Here is a 22,414-nt window from a genome sequence, read left to right as displayed (position 1 = left end):
AAGAATTTAATGTTTATTTTACAGATACAGAACAGTCATTCTGCTTCATTTATTTACTTTGAATTGCTGCAAGTCAGTGCCATGGTACAAGCTTCTCAGAGCGGCTCAAAATGTCGAGAATGTTTCAAAATCAAATCTTGCAAATTCTTTTTTTTTTTTTTTCTCAAACAAAAACATTTCGATGTGTTTCAACACCCACTCTGATGAGCTCAACATGCAAACATCTTGTCTACCTAGGAAGGTTGAAGGACTATATAACATATGGCTTTTTTGAAAGCAATAAAAACAAGGCAAATCAAAAAGTGCATCCAACACAAAAAAAGAGAGAATTCAATTCCAGTCTGTGATCAAAGGTATTGTCCGTGTTAAGAAGAGGTTCCTCCTGTCTCCACTTTTTGCTGGCTCAATGTCTGCACCGATAGTTAAGAGGTGCCTGGGTGTAGAGTTCTTGCTATTTGGGCCCAAAGTTCAAATCAGAACCACTTTAATGGTTCAGAGCACATGCCCATGCTTCCCAAAAAGATACATTTCCTTTAAATAAATACGACAGGATTTATCCAGCAGAGTTCCAACTCCTGAACATACTCCGCAGGTTGCGGAAACCCTCCGTTGACAGGACTGTGCTGCCTTTCCTGTCCGTTTCCATTCCCACAGTGCTGCCATTAGCCCTGGTGTGCAGCAGTCATTATCTCGGCCCATAGTCGTAGTTAGAGGGGCCACTGGTGGCTGAGTACATGTTAGCTGTGGCCGGGTTCATGTGGTGATGGTACGTGTGTCCCCTGATACTGGGTAAAGGGTAAGGAGATGGTCTGGTCTTAGCCCCAAGGTAGTGTTCGTAGGTGGTGGGGTACTTGTAAGGATGGTGGTGCAGGGTGTCTGGTGGTAGAGAATGGGGATCTGGCCGAAGATCGTGAGGAGGGCTGGGTCGACTACTAGTGATCGGGACGGCGTGGAGCCCCCCTGGAACAGGCAGGGCAGGGCTTAGGACCCTGGACATCAGCTGGTGAGCTGGGTCGGCATGTATGGGTGTGCTAGTAGGGTCCCTCTCATACTCCCGCCTACCGTCATCTATGTAGAAGAGACACCAGGACAGTTAGAGACATTAGACACTATTATTTGAAATCTTTTTACAAGCAGCAGATAGTCTAACCTGCAGTAGCTGATAACAGATGGGTTTTATACTGATACCACTTATGAAACCAGTAGCAGTCTGAAGTGTGCCCTGATATAATAAAATCTAATTTCACAACTGTAATGCCTCTGAAATAAAAACTTTAAATATTAATTATCAGTTAGCATTAAAGTACTGTATTTATTTACATATTGCTCTCAAAATATTGAATTAGAATTTCTTCCAAATAGGAACTTCCCAACAGAAACTAATCATAAAGTTCTTTAAGAAGTCTTTTTTAACTTTTAGACTCTCAAATTAACATTCAATTGACCAAATTATTATTAGTATTCAATTAATAAACACAATCATCACCATGCCAGGAAAAGTACATTTTCATAGCAGGTTTTACTGTGTTCAGAAGCTGTGGTCAGTTATATAATAGGTCAGCCTCTGTTATATCACCAGTTGACACTGAATGGCTGTGGATGCACCACTGCACTTAAATTACGCACAAGAAAGTAAGATTCAAATTTGCCAACAATTGGGGAAAACACAAGCAAAACGTGACTGTATTCATTGTTAGAGTTTTGAAAATCAAACAAAGAGTGAGCTGCAGACCTTTCTCTGAGCCGTTCTGCTGAGGGGGAGATGACATTGGGTTTCTTGTTCTGGCAAAGGCACTCATTATTGGCAGAGAGCCTGGCCTGTGATTCCTGGGCCTGGAGCAGGGAGAATGGATTCAGTTACATACTCATTTAATGAATGTACAGGGCACAATTTCTTTATTATATATTAAAATGATGAATGCACATTTTAAGAGTTTACAGTGGTGCGTGTAATGAGCATTTACACCCTGACAGGACCCTAATTTACAATGAAGGAAATGTGAAATGACCTATTAGATGACTCAGACTGGCCTGTTCTATAAAATTAGCAAAGGTCCACGTAAAGTTCAGCATAAATGCTTCAGTTGATTCTTTAAAGGAAAAAGAATTGCAGTCGATTAACAGTATTTGTAAGAAGTCTTTGCTTGCTTCCAGCTGCCTGCGGATACCAGATGGGTGGAGTTTACTCCATTGTGACAATTACAAAAGTGCCTGGTAATTTGTCAGTGACAGAAAGGCACAGTCGATTGACTTTTCAAACAATATCCAGTGAACATTCATGGCATGTGGCACCTGAGCGAGATAAAACAAACACTAGAACTATCTTGCGAATGCCCTCCGGCTGGGTGGTACTGTTGTACATTTTTACATCATGTGGAAACATGCCAGAAAGACTGTATTATTTGAGTGGAAATGCTTACCAGTCCTCGGGGTCACAGTCCCTGAAGCCTTTTGCAAAGGGATTGCTGGCTATCTTCAGCTGTGTAATCTGAAATGCAGATCACATCATCAAATAAACCTCAGCCACATAGGGTAGTTATACAGAATACATGTGCACAGTTTAATAGTCAGTTTTGTCACTGACGTTGATTTTTTATTAAAAAAAAAAAGAACAGTGAAAAAAGTGGAAAATCTGCAGTCTGAAAAAAATCCCACTTCAACTCACATGACTGTCTTTAAAAAAACATGTACGTTAACAATTACAGGTCTACAGCTTCATGTCCACCCAATATCTTTTACATATTAACATTTACACAAAATGAACCTATATTATATGATAATTACAAATACATTATTACAGAGCTTATATTGTTATTTCTCTGCAGCAGAGCTTCTTTTTTTACATCGCACGGATACAGCGCAGCCGCATAACCATAACTTGAGTTAGTCCCATTAGAAAGGCAAGAAACTGTCCATTTTAACTGAAGCTAAAAGAAATTAAAATCTAGAAAATGTGTGATAAAATCAAGCAGAGTGGCCTCCAGCCTGGTAACTGGACAGACACTCTCACACTCTTCACCTTTAGGCTCTCTTTTATTAATTAATTATGATGTTTCGCCCTGAGTAACCGGTGGATGCACAGATTCGTGCATCTAAACGCAGACGCAGGGAGAGCGCAGAAAAGAGCAGCACATTTACGCGTAAAAGTGCTCCATGAAAGCAGATGAGGCTTAACGAAAACTCGTTACTTCTTATATGCGTGCGCAAAACACAGCGCAGGAACAACAGCAGCTTTATAATCTGTGTCAAAATTAACAAGGTGTGGAAAGTGACCTGCCGTGCAGTCCTCCGTGTTGTGATGGTTTCTGGTAGCTCATTGCTTCATTTTTGCTGTAATCTTTAAATAAAATATCCACCTGTATTTGTAGAGGCCATTCGGGTATCTGGGAGAAAAAGTAGTGTGTGTTTCCAAACACCATGTGAGTGTCGGTCAGTTTAGACAGAGAGCTGCTTACCCGGTGGTTCTGGTACGCCGTGACCGCTGTGAAGCGGGTTTCCTCGAAAACAAAGGTTTTGTAATTCTCCTCTGCATATTTCTCGCTGTCCTTTCGGGGGTCCACATAAACCACATGAAACCTGGGCTGGTAGCGGTGCATGGAGTTCAGAATGATCTGTACAAGACACAGGATGAATCTTAATTCAGTACTGCTCCAAAAGTCAAACTATCTTTGGACATGTTTTACACTATAGCAGCCTAAAGAAATGAGAATAATGGAAAATCATATACACTAAAAATACATTAAATACAGGGCAGTTTGGTGACTCAATATATTACTTTAATATTTTTAAAGTACTAATCAAATGTACTAAAAACAAGGAATTGTCATCCATTTGTGTATTTTGATCAATTCCAGGAAACTCAGAAACAACAAGCTGAAGTCCTTTAAAACAATTACAATTATGAATCTAAGCGTTGTTTCGGTAACTCATTGTTTCGGGCACAGGTTGGACACTCTTCGTAAATCCTCATTTCTATTACTGAAATCTTGTCACCAGTCACTTAAACCCTCCTTATAGCTTTTTGTGAATCCACAACTATTGCAGTGACACAGTGGAAGATAAGGCAGACATTTCCAGCTGCTGTCACCTTTGGAAGAAGTCCTGGTGTACAGGGCCATTTTGCAGGATTGACTATTAGTTAAAATGTCAACGTTTATTACTGGTAAATCACTTAGGCATCAGCAAATAAAAAGCTCAGGCTCATTAACTATCAGTTCCTATCAGTAGCCTACTGTTAATGACTAAAGAGTGAATGTATAGTAAGAGCAACTCTACAGTGCTGTGGACCTTTTCACCGCTCAGAGTGTAAAGATGTTCCTCTGGGACTGCGGCTCCTCTCATCTCCACTGGACTCGCAGTCTTTGAAATTCATTTATTTTTACTCAGTTCTTTGCATTGTGACTTGTGCAGCCTTTTGATCCACGTATATGGTGTTTTGTGGTCAAATGAAGGTCTGTTTTGCATGTTTCATTTTCCTCTAAGTAGAGTTACTTACATGTCCGTTATCGTCCAGGAGGTTGTTGGTAAGTTTGAGTTTATCGAAAGACACAATCTGCTTCATCCACTGCGCGCCTTTGGCCGGAGAGTCCGGGTGGTAGTGGACTCTGCCCGGTGTGGCGGGGTCGGCCTTGCCCGCCACCAGCCAAGATGAACTGTGGAAAGCATACCTGTAAGATCGGAAAGGGTTAATTACCAGCGCATGTAAAATGTCCCTGCACGAATAAACGACATTTCTAACAGGCCTCATCACATTGAATATCAGCTGGTCAGTTCATATCGGGCACGAATTGGTGGAATTATTTAGACATGTGTCTAAGGTGTGGAAGAATTTATGAAGCGCATTTGTTTCTTATAGTTTAGTGTTTCGTTTGCTTGTAGAATTGCATGTGGTGGTTGTACATGTCAGTATAAAACCAGTGCAGTGTTTTACGGTCCTGTAGTGACGGGGTATGATCTGTGTTTCAGCTGTCCAAAGACATCCAAACCGTACCTGTAACGTTTGTCATCTACAGGCAGGAAGTCCATCAGGAGCATGTAGTCTGCCATGGGATCCATCCCAAATATTTTCACTTGGAAAGTTGGAAACATTCTCCTGGCAAAGACAAAAATGGTACGACTGTTAAATCTTATTACTGTTGCTGTTACGTCCACACTGGATGTGTGTGGACGGTGCTGCTTAAATGTTAGCGTTCATTGCATCTCCTCGGATTAACCAACACATGATTTTGGCAAAGTATGAAAAAAACCAAGCCAGCATGTCTGCACTCTGCAGAGAGACCGGCAGCTCCACAACTAGGCCGACGTAGTTTATTTGGGCTGAGCTGGAGGCTATTAAAAGACCCAAGCTTGAAACTACTGGAAATGACGTGATTTAGTCCCTGTATAACCAGATAAAAGTCTGATCTGAATGGAGCTTTGGGTTTTTTGCCTGTTGGCTCCACTTTTCTAACTTCTGACAAGACTGTTCAACTTATCTTCTGCTCTTTTGACGAATCCCAGACAAACCATGTAGACGCGCGGCTGGGCCTTATTGATGTAGGCCACGTACTGGTTTTATCATTAAACTGGAGAGGAACAAATATCTACAATTCTATTTGTAGGAAAAATTGAAAGTGGGAACATTTCTTTGCACGTTAATAAAATGTATTAACTAACTGTTCACTATTTCTCTGTAAAGGATTTTAGATTCCAGATTCACAAACCTGTATTAATCCGAGGGAAATGATTTGCTCTCGGACGTCTTGTCTTACATTTTGGTGCCTTGGTTGGGGCGACTCGGCCAGCGCCCGAGCATATAAACATTTGTTTTTCCCTTCACCCAATTTAGGTTAGGTTACTATGTAAGGCAGATCCATATCCCACTACTACATCAACTGAAAGTTGAGTAATCCGCCGAGTCAGTGAAAGGGATCCTAAAATCAACGCTCAATTAACGTCAGTGTTGTGGCTAGGTGAGGCTGAAGGAGCTTTTAAAGTGCTCTGCTGCAGATCTGCTTTCTCCTGTCAGGCAGCGCAGAGCAGAGAAACTCAACCCTCACTTTCGAGATTAAATCAATTATCTCACGCCTCTTTATATCGGTAGTATCCCTGGTAAAATTCAGGAAACCCGGGTACACGTGTACGCGCCACATTTAATGGTGTCCTAGTTGAAAAAAATACAGTGTTAATTATTACATTTTAGTAACATTTTATAGGCTCTCCCCAGAGGTCAGAGGTCAATGCCTGTAAGACTCCAGGACATGCTTGGGATACAAGCGCGGCCACACGATCAGAATAAAGTCCATATTTAGTTTTATTAAAATGCCTTTTAAATTTAGAAATGTAAAAATGCAAACTGATTAGATCTGCACTGTCTTTAAATGTGCGTCCTTAAAAATAATTACTAAATCAAACACACATTTTTGTATATTTGTGTAATGTGTTTTACCAAAATTATGTGACTAAAGAAGAAAGATAGAGGAGCAGGCAGACACTCCTATAATGAGGAAATAAGGAAAAATGGGGTAAACACGTGTTGAGGCCCGAATAAAAACAACCCCTCCAAACTGCAACACTGTAATAAGCGAGTATGAAGACGCTCACAGATTAAAGGCTGTAATGTTCCGTGTAGCAGCCGTGCGTAAAATTCACACTGACAGTAAAAGAAAACCAGCAAAAAGTAACTTATATCCTTATTGAATCAATAAAACGCAACCAGATCAGAGCAACGTGGTGTTTACTGCTGACACACACATTCACACACAAGCCTCCGTGCGTTTGAGCCATCTTTAAAACCTGTGCAGCTGCAGTGCAGAATCGTCACCTACACAACACCACAAAGACATTTTATAAAAGGAACTCGTCTGATGCACCGACACAAAGATTGGGATATAGGTCCCTAATTTAATTCAGGCTTGTTACCAAACAGTGAACTGATTTCTGTTAACTCTTGTATAATCCAGGACAGTTTGGATCCATACGTGTTATGTAGAAAGAAGGTTATAAAAAGTGTGTTTATTATGAACCCCAGAAAAAATCTATATGTTTATTTTATGAATCTCTTCTGTCTCTAATTTGTTTTGATGTTACACCAAATTATATTTTAAATAAAAATAATTAGACAAATCCGAAAATATATCTGATCAAGTTAAATGCGCAAAAATGCTTCATTTGAAAACTAAATAATTTGAATACAATGGTTCTTCATTAAGGCATGATTTTGAATAATATTACATTTTACAATAAATTATTATTTTGTCTTGCTCAGATATGTGGGGACAAAAGTATCTTTCCAGCCTGTGGCCTGTGTACAATTTGTGCTCACCTGCCAGCCTTGGTAACGATCATCTCCGTGCCCAGCTGATTAAATTCGTCCCATAAAGCTTTCATCTCCAGCTGGACGCTAATGTTGGCCACTTTAGGGTTCTTCTTTACTATAGTTTTGCTGTTCGGTGTCGAGTTGGAGGAAGACGAGGAGCAGTTGGGTGTCCCAGTGTCGCTCGGCGGGGCCTGACCGGGATTAGACCCCGGATAGTTGTAGTTGTGCTGGGCGGCCGGGCAGGGCTCGAAGTGGGACTCATGTTGGCTGTAGGGGTCCCCGGGGGACGGAGAGAGGTGGTAGCCCCCTGGCGTGTTGAGGCTGCTCAGGCTGCTAGTCGTGAAGGCTGCAACATCGCAAAAATGGGACAGCTGCGTCAGCCACGGACTGGATATGGCTGAAATCATCCCAAAAGACTGGATTTACTAAATATGTTCTGCACTGAGTCGGTTATAACACAGATAGTAACAACAGAAGCAGGATTCAGTGATCTCCAAATGAAGATGTCAGGCACAAAAGCACCCGTTTCGGTTTCTCGTTAATCTCTGAGGTCTCATCCACTGCCAGCATGCTACACGCTGTCTGATCTAAAGTAATACACGTCCGAATAGAGGCGAAATGTTTCCAAAAAATGCAGCAGTCGCGAAGAAAGTCCGGACTATTGGCAGAAACCAGCTTCGAGTCCGTGTGAAATAGATTTATCGTAGGATCGACTGCGCTCTGAGCGGCCTCTGTTGTGCGCTGCTGCTGTGTGTTACACTGCAACCCCGTCTCCTCTCTTATCTGACGCAGAGGGCCTCCCCTTTGCGATAAAACCGGTTCTTATTTCTATTTAGATAAGGAACTGCAGGTAATGTGCCTTTTCCTCGCCTTGGGACGAGACTGATTGACATAGAAGTGCGCCCCTTTTTAATGGGCTTTCCGGCACCCATTTAACTATTGGATAAGGGTATCACCCACATCACCCCCGTTAGCAAACAATAGGATCTGACCGGCAGAGCGGAGTGTGAACGGTTTACAAGGTAAACAAACATTGATTTGCATGAACAAACAAACAGGCAGCAGGTGACTGTTGCATTTTTCTTATTGGGTAAATACGTTTAGCCTATGGAATGGATATACTGCCCATCTGGCTGGATATGCTTATTATAGTCTGTTTTTACCATTATGCGCAGGGTACCCGTGTAAACCCTCCTCCTCTTGGCTTCGTTTTCAATGTATGTGATACTGTCCACGAATTAAAGTTGACTCTTTGTACAGCGCGTCGGGGTTTTGGAATAGGAAACTTTCCCCCCGCTCTGGATGCTTTGTCTGCAGACGTCTCCTGTCTGATTGTGATTTCTAGGACTGTCTCGGCAGTATTTTTCATAGGGAACTAGCTGTGCCAGAATTTATTTTTACAATAATTCCATTCACGCATTTGTGAAACAAGGCACCCATACGTGGTTTTGCGCGAAGCACTCAGTCGTGCTTGTTGAGAATGTAGATTGGATACTCGATCAGATTTAGGAGTGTTATATCATTTCTGGTCAGATGTAGGCTATACATGCTACAGCAGCTCTACGGGCATCAATAAACAGATTTACCTTCCATTTCCCGGGTGACAGTGCTGTAATGCATTTTAAAGGAACTGTGGTTGTGCAGGTCTGGCTTGTCCAGGCCGGTGCTCTGTTTCTCAAACGCTGCGTTTCCTGCTTGCTCTGCAGCCGAAATCAGAGAGGCAATACTGAAAGCATTTGCCTTTGGAGATAGAGGACCGCCGTCTTCCATAGGCAAAGGATCGAGTCGGGAAAAGCCGTCCCTCCTCCTCCGCTTTCCAACCGCGCAGAAAGCAGGAGAAGACTGCGCACAATGGAGAGGAACATGCGCCAAGTGGGGTTTTCACATTCCTTCAGCGGCGCTCAAAGGGTGTGAGAGTGTTGGGTAGACTGTATTTCCACGACTACGGTGAAGACGCGAAAATATCCCTGGTGCTCAGATTCCTTTGATTAACCCATTAACGTGTCCCGGTGTCAAAACACAGTTCATCCGCAGAGAAGAGAGCGAGAGAGAGCTTCCCTTGTTTCTCCTCCAGTCGGTGGCGGGGTGGTGTCATCTGAGTAGTGCCTTGAGGAGAAGCTACTTCTGCTACGAGAATGTCAAAAGTGAGCTAGATCCACGCCTCCCCTGCTGAAAAAAGTGTCTGCGCTCTGCACTGGATGTTTTATTTCAATAAGACCTTGTCAGTCATTTGAATTAACTCCAACGTCATTACAATGTCCGGCTTCAAAGTGTTTCATTTCCAGTAAATTTACCGAACTATATATGCGTTTCCATATTATAGCTGTTGAAGCCCAGGTGGAGCCGAGCTGCTCCTGCCCAGAGCTTGTCTCAAACATCGGAGGCTGCGCTGCAGAAATGCTCCAATCTACGAGTCTTTTACTCGACACTTCACACTGAAAATCACTTTACATTAAACAAAGTTGCCAAACGTGCGTGAATAGTAGGGAAATCAGATTGTGGCGCTTTTCACGTGTCCAGGTTTTTGATTCAAGTTCACAAATGAACCGAAATATTGTTAATAATTCAGGGGAAAAAGAAGACATTTAAATAAGAAATACAGAGACAGAACCAAGTGAGAGGAGGCGAATATTTCACTTTATTTAGACAGAACGGACTCTATCTGCTATATAGATACTATCCACGCATCCATACTAATCATTGAACTTTGTATCAATTTATTATTCTACGTATTTCAAGTAATTTATTGTCAATTCCACGATTTCACGCAAATGTATCTCAGATTTACGCAGTCACCTTCGTGGGGAAAGTCAGACAAACGCTCAGGAATATTACTGAGCCACCGACCATCTGTGCAGTCAGTAAACAAGTGAGGACAAGAAGCATTGGAGGCCCTATTTGGACTTGACCTCTCCGCCTTGCACCTCCAACATCACCTACTTGGCTCTCAACTTATCGAGGTTCAACTTTAATATACAGCAACCGAAGATGTGTTTTGTTGGAGCTGCTGTGATAGAGACCGGATAGAAAACTAATTTACACTAGAGTCACTGAATTAAGTGTGAAAGCAGCAGCAGGGTTCTAATGAGATAACGCAGTTAGAGGATTAGTCCTATTTGTTTTGGATGTTTCTCCATGGGAGGCAGTGGGCATAAATAAACCACTGCAATATGTTGTTTCGATCAAATATTTAGATAGATGGATGGGTAGATAGAAACTCGGAGCACTCACAAAGTGGGGAAACTCCACCGTGGCTTATGCGCATTGATTACTTCATAAAAGCAATCACGTATGGCTCCGTCAAAACCAGAGTAAACCATCGCTCAGATGATTTATTCCTCCCAGTGTAGGCCGACCTCTTTTCTTTTTAAATCAGATATGATGCCATCAATACCGACTCGCTTCATCATTGCCAAGTCGGAAGCCTCCTTTGTAAATACTCAGGTGATAACAGACAAAATACAGGAGCAGATCAAAATGGGAAGAGACTGTGTTGGAATTCGCTCGCAGGCCTCAGCAGCGGCCAAAACACCGCGGAGCCATTCAGCAGTGCACGTATGAATATTAAGACCCATATTAAGAAGGTGAGACCCAGTTACAATCATGTGAAAAGAAAAGTGTTCCACAAGCGGAATAATATCCCGTAAAAAGCTTAACAGAGAAACAACAGGCTTCAAAATTTACAATAAATAAAAAACAAGTAGGCCTATTGCATTGGTTCTCCGTGTAAAATACACACTTTAAAGCTTCCATACGGTTACAGTTGCATAGATGATAAGCGATGAATGATGCACTAAATACTGGACTGGACTTCTACAAATTGGCTTTGGCGATACTGCGGGAGGTAAACATAACCTATTTGTAAACCTCCAATTAAGTACCATAAGCACATCTTAACACGACATAAAGGCTATGAATAATTTAGTAACTACAATGTTGTTGACTACTCGTTTGCATCCAAACCTCGTTAAAAGGATCAACTTTTTGATTCTGTTAAAATACAGTTTTATGCTTTCTATCTCACTTTAAAAATAAATACATTAGAAATATGTCTTCATCTTTATGACGGCTTGTGCCATTTAGACCGTAGGTTATCCTGGAAAGTTAAGCATACAAGGTCCAAACCTGACAACAAGTAGACAAAGTGAGCAAACTGTGAACAGCTCTCACTGATTAGAGGACACGGGCCTGAAAAGCGACTGGACACAGGACAGCGTGGACATCTGTCCTGCTCCTGCTGCTACTGCGTACTGTATGATTAAAATAGTATCACTCTATATTGGACTTTTTATTGGACATATTATTTAGTTATTCAATTAAATGGTTATGAAATGATTATTACTGTAACAAAGACATTTGTAGGCCTTCACATTGTCCATATAGAAGTGAACAGTTTTGAATTTACTAACTGGGGACTATAGTTTGTCCTAAGATGCCGCTGAACCGGCATTTAAAAAACGAACGATTTCATTAAGCATTTCAATTTAATTAATTGCCGTCCACAAGCTAAAAATAGTTGCACCCTTAATTTTACAGATTTTTTTTATTTTAATCGTAAACACTATAAATATATATTCCTATTTTTTGCAGTCTAGTAACTTCTAGAGTAATTATTTTGCGCAGAAAGGTAGAACCCATTCTCACCACGCGTCATTTTCTAATGAATTACTTTGTATTTCTGAAACAGAGTTGAACTAGTTTCGTACAACTAAGTGAGACTCTATATGAAGTCAAGTGACAGGCTACTGCACTGGGACGACAGGGACCAACAGAAGGTGTCACTTGACGTGCGCTTTTGCGCACTGAAATACACGCATAGCTATTTTCTCATAACAATATTTGAAAGATACATCGGGTTGATTGTAACTCTGTCTCAGAAGCAATTTTATGACATTTTTTGACAACCAGTCAGTTGCACACAGCACAGATTCCCCCGTGTAGTTGGTTTTCTTCCTGTTGTCTCTAGATGAGAATAAGAGGCTTCTGTTCCTCATGAAGGAGAGGTCTGTGTGGTCCTGTGTGTCCTGTTGTGGTAACATGACAAATCACCAAACCAAAAATCTCCCGCCCATGCCTCATCAAATGGCACGGATCTCGTAAACTGCAATGCTCCGCAGCTTTTTGTGTTATTATTAAAACGAGACTTGATTAGATCATCTGTCTTTGTAGAAGGAGCCGTGGGCGCTCCTCTGCTTCTTCTCTCTCCGTTTCTGCTACTCTTCTCCTTCACCGAGACGCAATCTAAGATCCACCAAGATTTTCATGCTTGTGTTGTGGAGATTTAATGCGCCTATCTGTACCACAGTCCACAGATAAAACTATTAATTACTCGCTCTCATCATGTAACAGATAGCCAAATAAATCACAAATCATTCCACTGATCATAAAAACAACGATTTGCACATGTTGCGTGATGGAAGCTGCAGTGACTGAGGCAGCGCGCACCACGTATAAAACTCTATCCTATCTAAATATTAGTCTAAATCCCCGAAAAAGAAGCTGAGGAAGTGAGCAGTTGACCGCTGACAGCACAGGACCTGGGGTGTCCCTTCTCTCCACAGGGCTTTAGGAAATGCTTGAAGAGATGCAAGTATGCAGGAGGAAATATTCCAAACGGTGCCTCGACTATCTGTAGGACCTTTGGTCGGTGATCGTTATGAGATTAAAAAGACAATTAATCAATCAGCATTCAATCAGCGACAGACCTGAGCAAATGCCTTATACTTAAATATTGTGTAGACCATACATATATATATATATATATATATATATATATATATATATATATATATATATATATATATATAATATATATATATATATGTATAGTAGTTTTTAGTGAATAGTGACATTTTTATATAATATTTTTATATAACCTATCATGATAGTTTAATTTCTAATTTAATCTTTTAGCATTCTTTAGCCTACGTTTTATTCATTTTCTGTGCAGGTGCAGTCAGGCCGCTGTCTCTAGTCTCACAGCACCAGTAGTGGTCTAATGTTGTCCGTTGGCGACATTTGTGAAATCCTCTATTCAAAGAGCAGCTAAATTAGAAAAAGAAGTTAATCTCCTAGATCGAAAGAAAATTTCCGTATCAGTGCAAATACTAGTTTTTCATTAAAACCGTGCAAACATTTCATCACGGTGATGAATGTTTGTTCCATGTCTGTCATTATTTATTTTTCCCTATGTGTAATTTCGTTTCTGTCATCTGTCATTGGTTGGTTAGTTGTATATTTGGGAGTCAATCTCCGTGGCTTATGTTGGTTGCCATTAAGAAAAACCTAAAATGCCGTGTAACGGTAAACCTGTTATTATGTGCAAATATTCACGTTGATATAGAAAAGAATTATTAGAGTGAAAAGTGAGTATATTAATGCACGCCCGTGTTTTTATTAGAGCAGATCGTAAAACCTGATGGAGCTTTGTGCTTTGTACTTTGTCTTACAGGTGTTTGCAGCTTTACATCGTCCTTCAGCGGGTTTTCAGTCATGCGTGAAGGCGATAATCCTGTAGTCGCTTTCAACAGATACAGCAACAAAACAAATATCGCGGCAAAGCTAAAGGAAAATGATGGGAATAATACATTAGCCTGTGATACAGAATTTCCATGAAATCACAAAAAGACTAGACTAATGTGCATTGATATTAACTGTACATGATTGTACAAATCGGTTTGTCAAGCTTTTGGGGCTCTTTGGAGATTTATTTGACGACTAACCTTAAAGGACATAACAAAAAAAAAAAAAAAGCCAAAAAAACAAAAAAAAAACAAACACATTTCCTTGTTGGCATATAAATGTAGTTTTCCTGTTCAGCCCTTTTCTGCTCTGTTGTATTTTGGGGGTCATCATAAAAGTACATGTGCATAAAAACACAATGGACATGAACACAATGGCTGACCAAAGGTGAAAATTATAAATCCCCAGTGTCCCAGGCAAATTCCAACATATATTCCCACACATATTAATAAAACATGCAAAAACAAACTGTAGACAGTACAGTTAATATAATTTATTTAAATGTCAAAGGAAGCATAAACCTGTTTTTAGAATTAAGGTTATGACACCACAAACATTATAAATTAAGTCATGTTTGTTTGTTTGTTGTAGTTCACCAACTTCACGTCTTGGTCCATTTGTCCAAGCAATCATGCAGAAAAAAAGACAAATAAAGAAATGCACAGTTGCCACTTTCTCCTTCCATTTGCATATGCCTGGGAAGATGTGTGCCACTACTATTTATTTATTTTGAGATGGAAGGCTCTTTCCACATGTCTTCTCAGAGTTAACAAATATAGTCCTGACAGCTGCCAACTGTGCCCTTCGACAGACTGGGGAAGGCTGGTCTCCACACTGTGACTCCTCAAACTCCCCACACCTTATGCAACAGTGTAAAGGAGAGCGATGTGAACAGTCAGTTATTATCCATCTACTTTAGATTACTGTAGTATATGGTGTATGTTGCCATGTATGGTAGCATATGCAAATGCACAAATGTGTATTGCTTACTTTATAGGAAAAGGAAAATGGCAACGTATGAATGTGTTTGTGTATTTACAGTATGCGAAGTACAGGTAAACCCCACAATACTTTCAGAGTTGTTATCAATCGAGATTAAGAGAGAGAGAGAGCAAAAACAGCTTGGAATGTGTGTGTGTAGGACATGAGAAGGGTGGGGGGGTGCTTGGAGTCAGATCTTTTTTCAAAATCACGTCTTTTCTTTCCCTCCCGTCTTTGTTTTAAAACTGGGAAGCTTTTAGCTTTTGAAAAGTATCCTTTTCCTATCTTTTGCACAGCGGTCCCAGTCGTCATCACCTTGCCTCTCCCTGCAGCCTTATTGGAGCGCTGGTAAATAGCTGGCATTCCTGTCACAGAGAACCGGTGATGTGGGCTCGGGGCCTCCATGATCTTCTCAAATTAATTAAGGTCCTTTTTTCCCTGAGCAGGAGCCCCACGTTTGTCTCTGTAATATGTCTTAAACCCGGTATTAAATGTGAGGGCATAGTCTAGGTTCATTATAAATCTGTCACTGCCTGTTTTGCTCTTCTTGGCCTGACCCGTGGTCCCAAATAGGACTCAGCGTAGCAGAGAAGTCATCTTCAAGTCTGGCTCTCTCCCTTTGCCTCCTCCTTATCTGCCACCCCTCTCTGCTCCCCACTGGCTTGGTATTTATTTGAATATGAGTAGGCCTGCTTGTTGTTTCTGGCAGAGGGGGCTCCAGGCTGAGACCCTCTCCCCACCACCGCCACCACCACCCTTCATCCTCCCAACTTCTTCCATCTCTCGACCCCAAAACCGTTAGCTCCATGCATCCTTCCTCAACCACCTTGGCTCATTCACTCTTGCCCTGACTCTGCTGTTTTCATGAACTTGAACCACAGACCTCTAGTCAAAAGCCATTACAGACAGGGCCACTGTGCATGTGTATAAGTGTGTGTTTGAGTGCATGCATGCATATCCCATTAACCACTTTCCGCTTAAATTAATTAACTGTGCTAGTCAGTCTACTGCTTTTCTTCCAAAAACTTAGCTGAGGGAACTTTTCCTTTTAAATCAGTACAGACAATAAATGCACCTTTCAGGGGCAGATCATATGTCTTCTTACACCTCATTGCTGCTTACCCACATGCTTCATCCCTTTGGTTCATCCGAATAAAAGCTCCAACTTCAGGTGTTGGTAATATAATGCGTCCTACAATGCGTCTCCTATTTAAAACGTTGAAGGTGTTCAGTGGGGTTTTAATGTGGCAATTTGTTCTGTGACAGTGGGATTAAGATTACCTTTTACCGGCAGCAGGAAGTGGATAACATGACCATTAGAGAGGCCCCCACACCGATCCCAGACAGTGAAAAAAGGGGATCAGAGGCGTGCAGAGATTTGACCTTGGAATGCCAATACCACACCCCTGACTGGAAATGCGCAGCAGAGGAGACAGGAAAATGAGCTACAGTGTGGCTTTTTGTTTGGGCGTACAGGAGATTTGGGTTGAGTGGGGAATATCGGCCCTTCCTGTGCTCCTCTTCCAAGATGAAGAAGCAGGAAGTCACACAGGAGGTAAACAATGTGCAGATTGGAGCTGATTCTCGGTCCTGGAATTTAAACCCCCGTTGGCATGGCTCTGGGCCAGTTGATAATGGACATGGCGCCCACCAAACACTGCTGTTTCCATATTGGAAATATTTCTCTGCCTTAGAAAATGTTTGCATTTAACGTAAGTCAGTGGAGCATGACCTGCATGCTTTGCGCTGTTATTTTTTCTTTGCTGGGATGAGGTATATTTCACTTCTTACACTGATCTTCAGATCACAGCTCTTGGTCAGTGCATCTTGTTGCTCTGTCACTCAGAGAACCTGGCAAACACAGTCTCCACCAATCACAGCAAGCAGTGGGCTGTCTGATGCTGATTACAGTGATTCGTCATGTCAGGCACTCCCTGCCACCACATGTTTGTTTTGATCTCTTCCTCTCCAGCACAGTGACAGTGAAAGATTAGGGACCATGTGGCGAGGCCGGCACTATGCCATGGAAACCAGCAGCACAAAACAGCACCTCTAGGTCCCGGCCAGAGCTGTGTGTGCTGCCACAGCCCCAGCCTGGAGCTCCATGTTGGGGCTCAGAAAGTGCACACACAGCGGGGCATGGAGGAAATTTGGCCAGCTGGCTAATTGCAGATTCAAAAGTGTAACTTTAGGTGATGGGGGGATTAAGGCATGTGGACTTGTGTTCACTGGGGGGGCTAAACTGACACTTAGTTCCTGAAACCCCCTGGAGTTGGCTGGGGGGTCTGGGTCACATTAAGAGGGTACTGTGTGGCCTGCTAGGACAGACCACATGACCGGCTCCTCTAAAACAAGCTCTGCTGTGTCTATAATGTCAAACACTTCCTCCATCTGCATCCATTAGCCAGCTCTGAAGGTGGCAAGGAACATTTGAGAGCTGTAAGAAAACAAAGGCTTCAGAGATTACATGGCCCTTATATAATGAAAAAGTTCCCTCGCCTATTGTATTGAGACAGAAACAAAACGTGCTTCCATTATTGAATCCATTATTTTAGACATATTAGATAAGATTTTCTGTTTGCATACTTCATACTTTGGAATTAGAACATTATTTGATTAAATGTCAGTATAGTTTAAAAACTTATTTCAGAAATGTTTAGGTATGTAGTAACTATCCTGTAGCTTTCCGTTCCTGGCTGTATTTAAAATGCAGTTTTAGATAAAAAAAAAAAAAGAAGTTTTTAATAAAAACTTTTTATTCATCAAAATTTAGTTTACATATCACATATACAGTCATATTATGTACAGTGCTTTCAGATTTACAAAAATCTATGTTAAAAAGAAAATGTACTGTAGGTAACAATAGTAACTAAAAGCTGTATGCATTTTAAAACTATGTAATGTCCAGAATTCTTTGTATATACATTTCTTTTTAAAGCAAACCATTGGGAACACATAAAACTGGATTGTATGCGTAAAACATAAAGTAGGCCTACATATAATGACTGTACAGTCATTTGAAATCTAACTTAATCATGGAATAATACTGTAAGTTTAGGTAAAGAAATTGTATTAATATTTATTATGCTTGCTCTACATATCTGAATGACAGTCAAGACATGATAATATGAGCATGAACATATTGCTAACATATTTTTTAATAGTTTTAACAACAAAAATTGACTGTACTACTAAACTACATATATACTACAACTATAGAAATTACAATAAGCTGAGCCCCCCCAAACATAGACTCTTTATTATCTAAAAACTGTGGTGACATATTTTTTAGTCACTGCTAACCAGAGAGACCTGTGGTTTCACAATAAAACTCAGTGCACTTTGAATGCTCTTCAGCATTTTTTTTATTTATCAGTGTTTGCTGGCTCAAAGTTCCTTAAGTGTGATGGCCCCAGTGTTAAATATGTTTATCTACATCTACACTGATTTTACTCTACGTCATCTGTACGTTCATATAGATATTCCATAGGCCCCTATCTTGCGCTGCTGCATAACATATGGGTGGACCCAGTGACAGCTGAAACATGCAGCACAAGACATGCAGAAATCTTTCTCATCATGCACGCTGCAGCAACCTCCCATGTGGCTTGCGCTAAGAAGGCCTAAACATTGGAGTGCACTGAATGTGGAAAAAAATAGCCCTTGTGTTTTGGTCTGATTTCTCAGCTCATTAATCTTGACTGTAGCTACACAGTGTGTCTCGCAAGCTGGCATATTTTCAGCCAGCTAGAATGTAATGATATTTATTAGAACATGTCCTCGCTTGCTTGCTCTTACCGTATCTGACATCATTGTCCGAGATACCAAGTTGTGTGTACATATGACTAAGAGAAAAAAGGTTGTACATCAATATAGTTCACTTTGTGTTTTTCCCCTTTTACAATGTTTTAAATGTATTTAGGATTTATTCATAAATGAGTAAAATCAAAATCACCAGATGAACATTCTAAATATGCTACACTGCCAAAAGTAAATTAAACCCTTTTACTTCCTTCTGTTGAAACTTAATATCTATGTCATAGACCTGTCTGCAAAAGCAACATACTATCATACTAAATATTCTAAAAAAGTAAAAATATAACCAAAATAACATGAAAATTCAGATGCTTGTTTATGTGAAATATTTAGTCTTCAGTCTACTTTCATACATGAAATACAGTAGATGGGCAGGATGAATGTTGTTTTGTAATTAATTATATTTTAGTAGCAACTAAAGTAATGTAACATCACTCATGTTTGTTCGTCATCATCTTCTATCTTGGCACAAGTCCAGCATAAAAAAACAACAGATGTAACGCTTGCATACGATTCATAAAATGTTGTTCCTCTGCTGGCTGCAAAGAGAAATCATTGCCTTTCTTGCTTCCAGTTGACTGCTGCTGTCTTGCTAAACCCTGTACAGCAGGTTGACTAAAGGGAGTGTTTGGCTGAAAAGACAGTAGGAGAGAGTGTGTGACTCTGTTACAGGCCTTGGAAAAAGCAGTAGCTCCCCTGTGTGGTTTGCTAGTGTAAGAGCACCTGGCATTGCAGGGGGAGAGGTGGGCATTTGGGTACCAGGACTTAACCTGTACAGCTTCACCAAGCTGATAAGCAAGTGTTAAGACGTGTTGACTCCTGTGATGAGTCACTGACATTAATAAATGCAGTCGCTCTGGTGTAACGCACATAGATACAACACAGCTGCCTAATTGGAAATTAAGCATTACTGGCAATGTTTAAAATCTAGTCAGCTGCAATGAGTTACCAGAAATATTCCATACATCCCCCCCATGTTTCCCTCAGCCTGTGTTCTTGTTGATGAAAACACACATAGAAAAGCCTCTGTCATCACCCTCCTCTCCAAGTGACATATGACAGCAACTCCCACAACACACACACACACACGCACACACACACACGCACACACACACACACACCCACACACACGCCTGTATACATCTACATCCACACAGGAATTACTAGAGCTGAAAACAATTACTCAACTCTTTGCTGCCAGTATCCATGTCTTTCACGTTTTTGTGATATTTAGCAAACTTGACGCACTCACACACACAAGCAAAAATATGCACATGCAAGTTAAGATACTTGTTCATACACACAAATCTTTTTGGCTAGAGGCCCTTTGGTTCAAATTGGTGTTTTGGGTCAGCCGCGATGTTGCTTCAGAGGTGAACTAATGCAGGATCAGGTGTCTCCATCCATATCAGATGCCTGTGTAGAGTGGCTGAATAACTTCAGATGGCATGTGCCCCCTCTGTACACTGGACACTTCACCACCTCCAGAACTCAACATATTATATATGATGTCTCCTTGGGTGCTGGTCTAAAGAAACATGTATACATATATTCACACTGATGGAGTTTTCTGCATACATGCATATACAAACAAGGGTGTGAATTATGAAAGTCATTTATTTCAGATTATATAGATTTTTTTTTTTACTCATTGTCATTTTCATTCCAAAATATGTAAAAAAAATTATTTAAATATTCAAATACACAAGAAATACTACAAGAAATTCCCAAATTCTGAGAAAGATATTGTTGGAATATGAAATCTAACATCTAGGCAATAAATTCAGACACACACTTACACACACATACCTGCACACATGCTTTAACTCAAGTCCATTCTCGTGTCAGGCCTCATTGGTGTCAACACTTTGAAGTTGTCGGCTCCTTGTTTACTGATGCAAATTATTGGGTGGGTGACCTTCAGAGGAGCAGCGAGCGTGGCAGCTTCGTGGGTGGTGGGTCCTTTCTAACACTGCACCACAACTCATCTTCTTCCATCCTCTCATCTTTCCACCTCTGTACCCCTCCACCCATCAAATGAAGGGTGCTTTCAGCTGGTCTCACCTGGTTGAAGGACCTGGATCAGGACTCTGAAAGCTGGAGTGAATAGACCTCAAACTCCAAACAGAGTAGCTTGATCTCCTGATTCTGTTCATGTGTATATTTTTTGCAGCATGCCTGTCAGTCAAAAACAAGGCATCGTTCAATTTGGTGATTTTAAGAGTTTATGTTTTGGAGATATTTAATCTTAATTTATTTGTACAAATATTGCTTATTTAGCCGAACCCTATATGTGGCTGAAGTTGCCATATTTGCTTACGTAATGAACCATGAGCATTAATTTTGTCTTTTAGCATTCTGAGTGTGTTAATAGATGGTTGTATCAGCTTTACTCGATAACCAACATGTAACCTTAAATAATGTAAAATACATGTCAGAAATAATAAAAATTATTACATATATTCAAACATTTAAATAATATATAATTATTTAAAATACAATTTAAATAGTTAATTTTAAAATTGCAAACATGATACCCCTGAGGGAGGCAAAAGACTTGATTCAATACATTTACTGCATATCACACAGCTAATATTATACACATTCTTTGGGATGTTACCCAAGTATTTAGGCAGGCATGTCAGAACATAAAAATTATAAATGTAAATATTCACAACCTGTCCAAATTGTATTTTTATTACATTTTAAGTTATGCAGGTAACAGTTTCCCAAAAGAAATGAAACACAGTTTTTCAAATTTTAGGCATTCTGGTTGTGTGATTGTACCCACAGGAACAGGAAATGGGAATTGGCTTTATACTGGGACAGAGATCCGTCTGCTTGACAAAATAAGAGTAAACACAAGTCAGTCTGCTGGGATTCCTGCTGCTGCTTTCAATGGTGAGAACGCCACATTCCACCTTTTCCCACTTACTGCCCTAAACACACTGTCCTGCCATTTAAAACCTGGCTTCTTGGTGCTTTGTGTGTGTGTGTAAACGATGAATGCTACTGTGTATTGTAGAAGTTATGTGTTTGTGTGTGTGTGTGGGGAGTGGGGGGGGTTATTTTATTTTTTGGTCTAGATTTTAACATGCTAGCCTATCAATTTCTGATAAATGCATCCTAAGAAGAGCTTAATATTTAGACATTTAGTTGTGATAATTAAGGTTGGGGTTAAGAGCGAGAGGCTGAGTACTTATATCAATGAGTGTCCTAGACAACTATAGTAAGACCAATATGTGTGCCCACCTATGTAGTGTAGAACAGATGATGACTGAGGATCTGTTGTAATGTCAACATATCCAAAACAAGAAAGCAATAACCGAAATCCTTTCTTGTGCATGAGTAATGAGATGAATCATTTAATTATATCTGGTGAATCAACAAACAGTGATATGCAGTACAGGTTTCAGTGTATAACTTAAACAAAGATTGTAGCTCCTCCTTTAGGCCCATTGAAAAAGCTAAACTGAACATCCTAAGTTTTGACAAAGTTAGCAGCAACAGGCAAGATACTGCAAGTGACAGAATGAGGATTCTGCATCTGTACTGAGGGTGTGTCTGTGTGGGTGGATGAGAATATGCTTTGAAGGCAGGTCATTACTATGGACAAGGATTATCTACCCCCTGACTTACTACTTCCACCCCCGTCACCCGCCTATCGGCTTGTGACAGCCGTCAGTGTCAGTCACTTAGTGCAGTGTGTGTGTGTGTTTGTGTGCACGCATGTGTAGGATTGTTTGCATTAGAGTAGGCTGAGTAAACAGGGCTCAGGTTACCTTAGAAAGCTTTTCC

General features: G+C 40.7%; 1 protein-coding gene and 1 long non-coding RNA gene across 3 annotated transcripts in view; one reads left to right on the top strand and one right to left on the bottom strand.

The window, feature by feature from the left end:
- On the bottom strand, positions 1 to 9,470 carry tbx1 (T-box transcription factor 1). 2 transcript variants are annotated; one of them, XM_026343173.1, is made up of 8 exons: positions 8,884 to 9,470; positions 7,304 to 7,694; positions 4,991 to 5,092; positions 4,496 to 4,667; positions 3,456 to 3,611; positions 2,421 to 2,488; positions 1,733 to 1,833; positions 1 to 1,068 (listed from the first exon to the last, which is right to left on the bottom strand). In XM_026343173.1, exons 1-8 carry the CDS (start codon positions 9,065 to 9,067, stop codon positions 686 to 688), a joined length of 1,557 nt encoding a protein of 518 aa, XP_026198958.1. In that variant the 5' UTR covers positions 9,068 to 9,470; the 3' UTR covers positions 1 to 685. The 2 variants fall into 2 exon arrangements, with proteins under 2 accessions (XP_026198958.1, XP_026198959.1); XM_026343174.1 differs by having other exon boundaries at positions 7,304 to 7,643.
- LOC113150603 overlaps positions 7,701 to 22,414 on the top strand; it is a 32,474-nt gene continuing 17,760 nt past the window's right edge. The window contains exon 1 of the long non-coding RNA XR_003297679.1: positions 7,701 to 8,319. This is a non-coding gene — a long non-coding RNA (uncharacterized LOC113150603). The remainder of the gene's footprint in view (positions 8,320 to 22,414) is intronic.

The sequence above is a fragment of the Anabas testudineus genome, chromosome 9 (genome assembly GCF_900324465.2).
Source record: "Anabas testudineus chromosome 9, fAnaTes1.2, whole genome shotgun sequence".
In the NCBI taxonomy this organism is placed as follows: Eukaryota; Metazoa; Chordata; class Actinopteri; order Anabantiformes; family Anabantidae; genus Anabas; species Anabas testudineus.
Note: the sequence above shows the minus strand (reverse complement) of the source record. Positions and strands in the feature narration are given on the sequence as shown.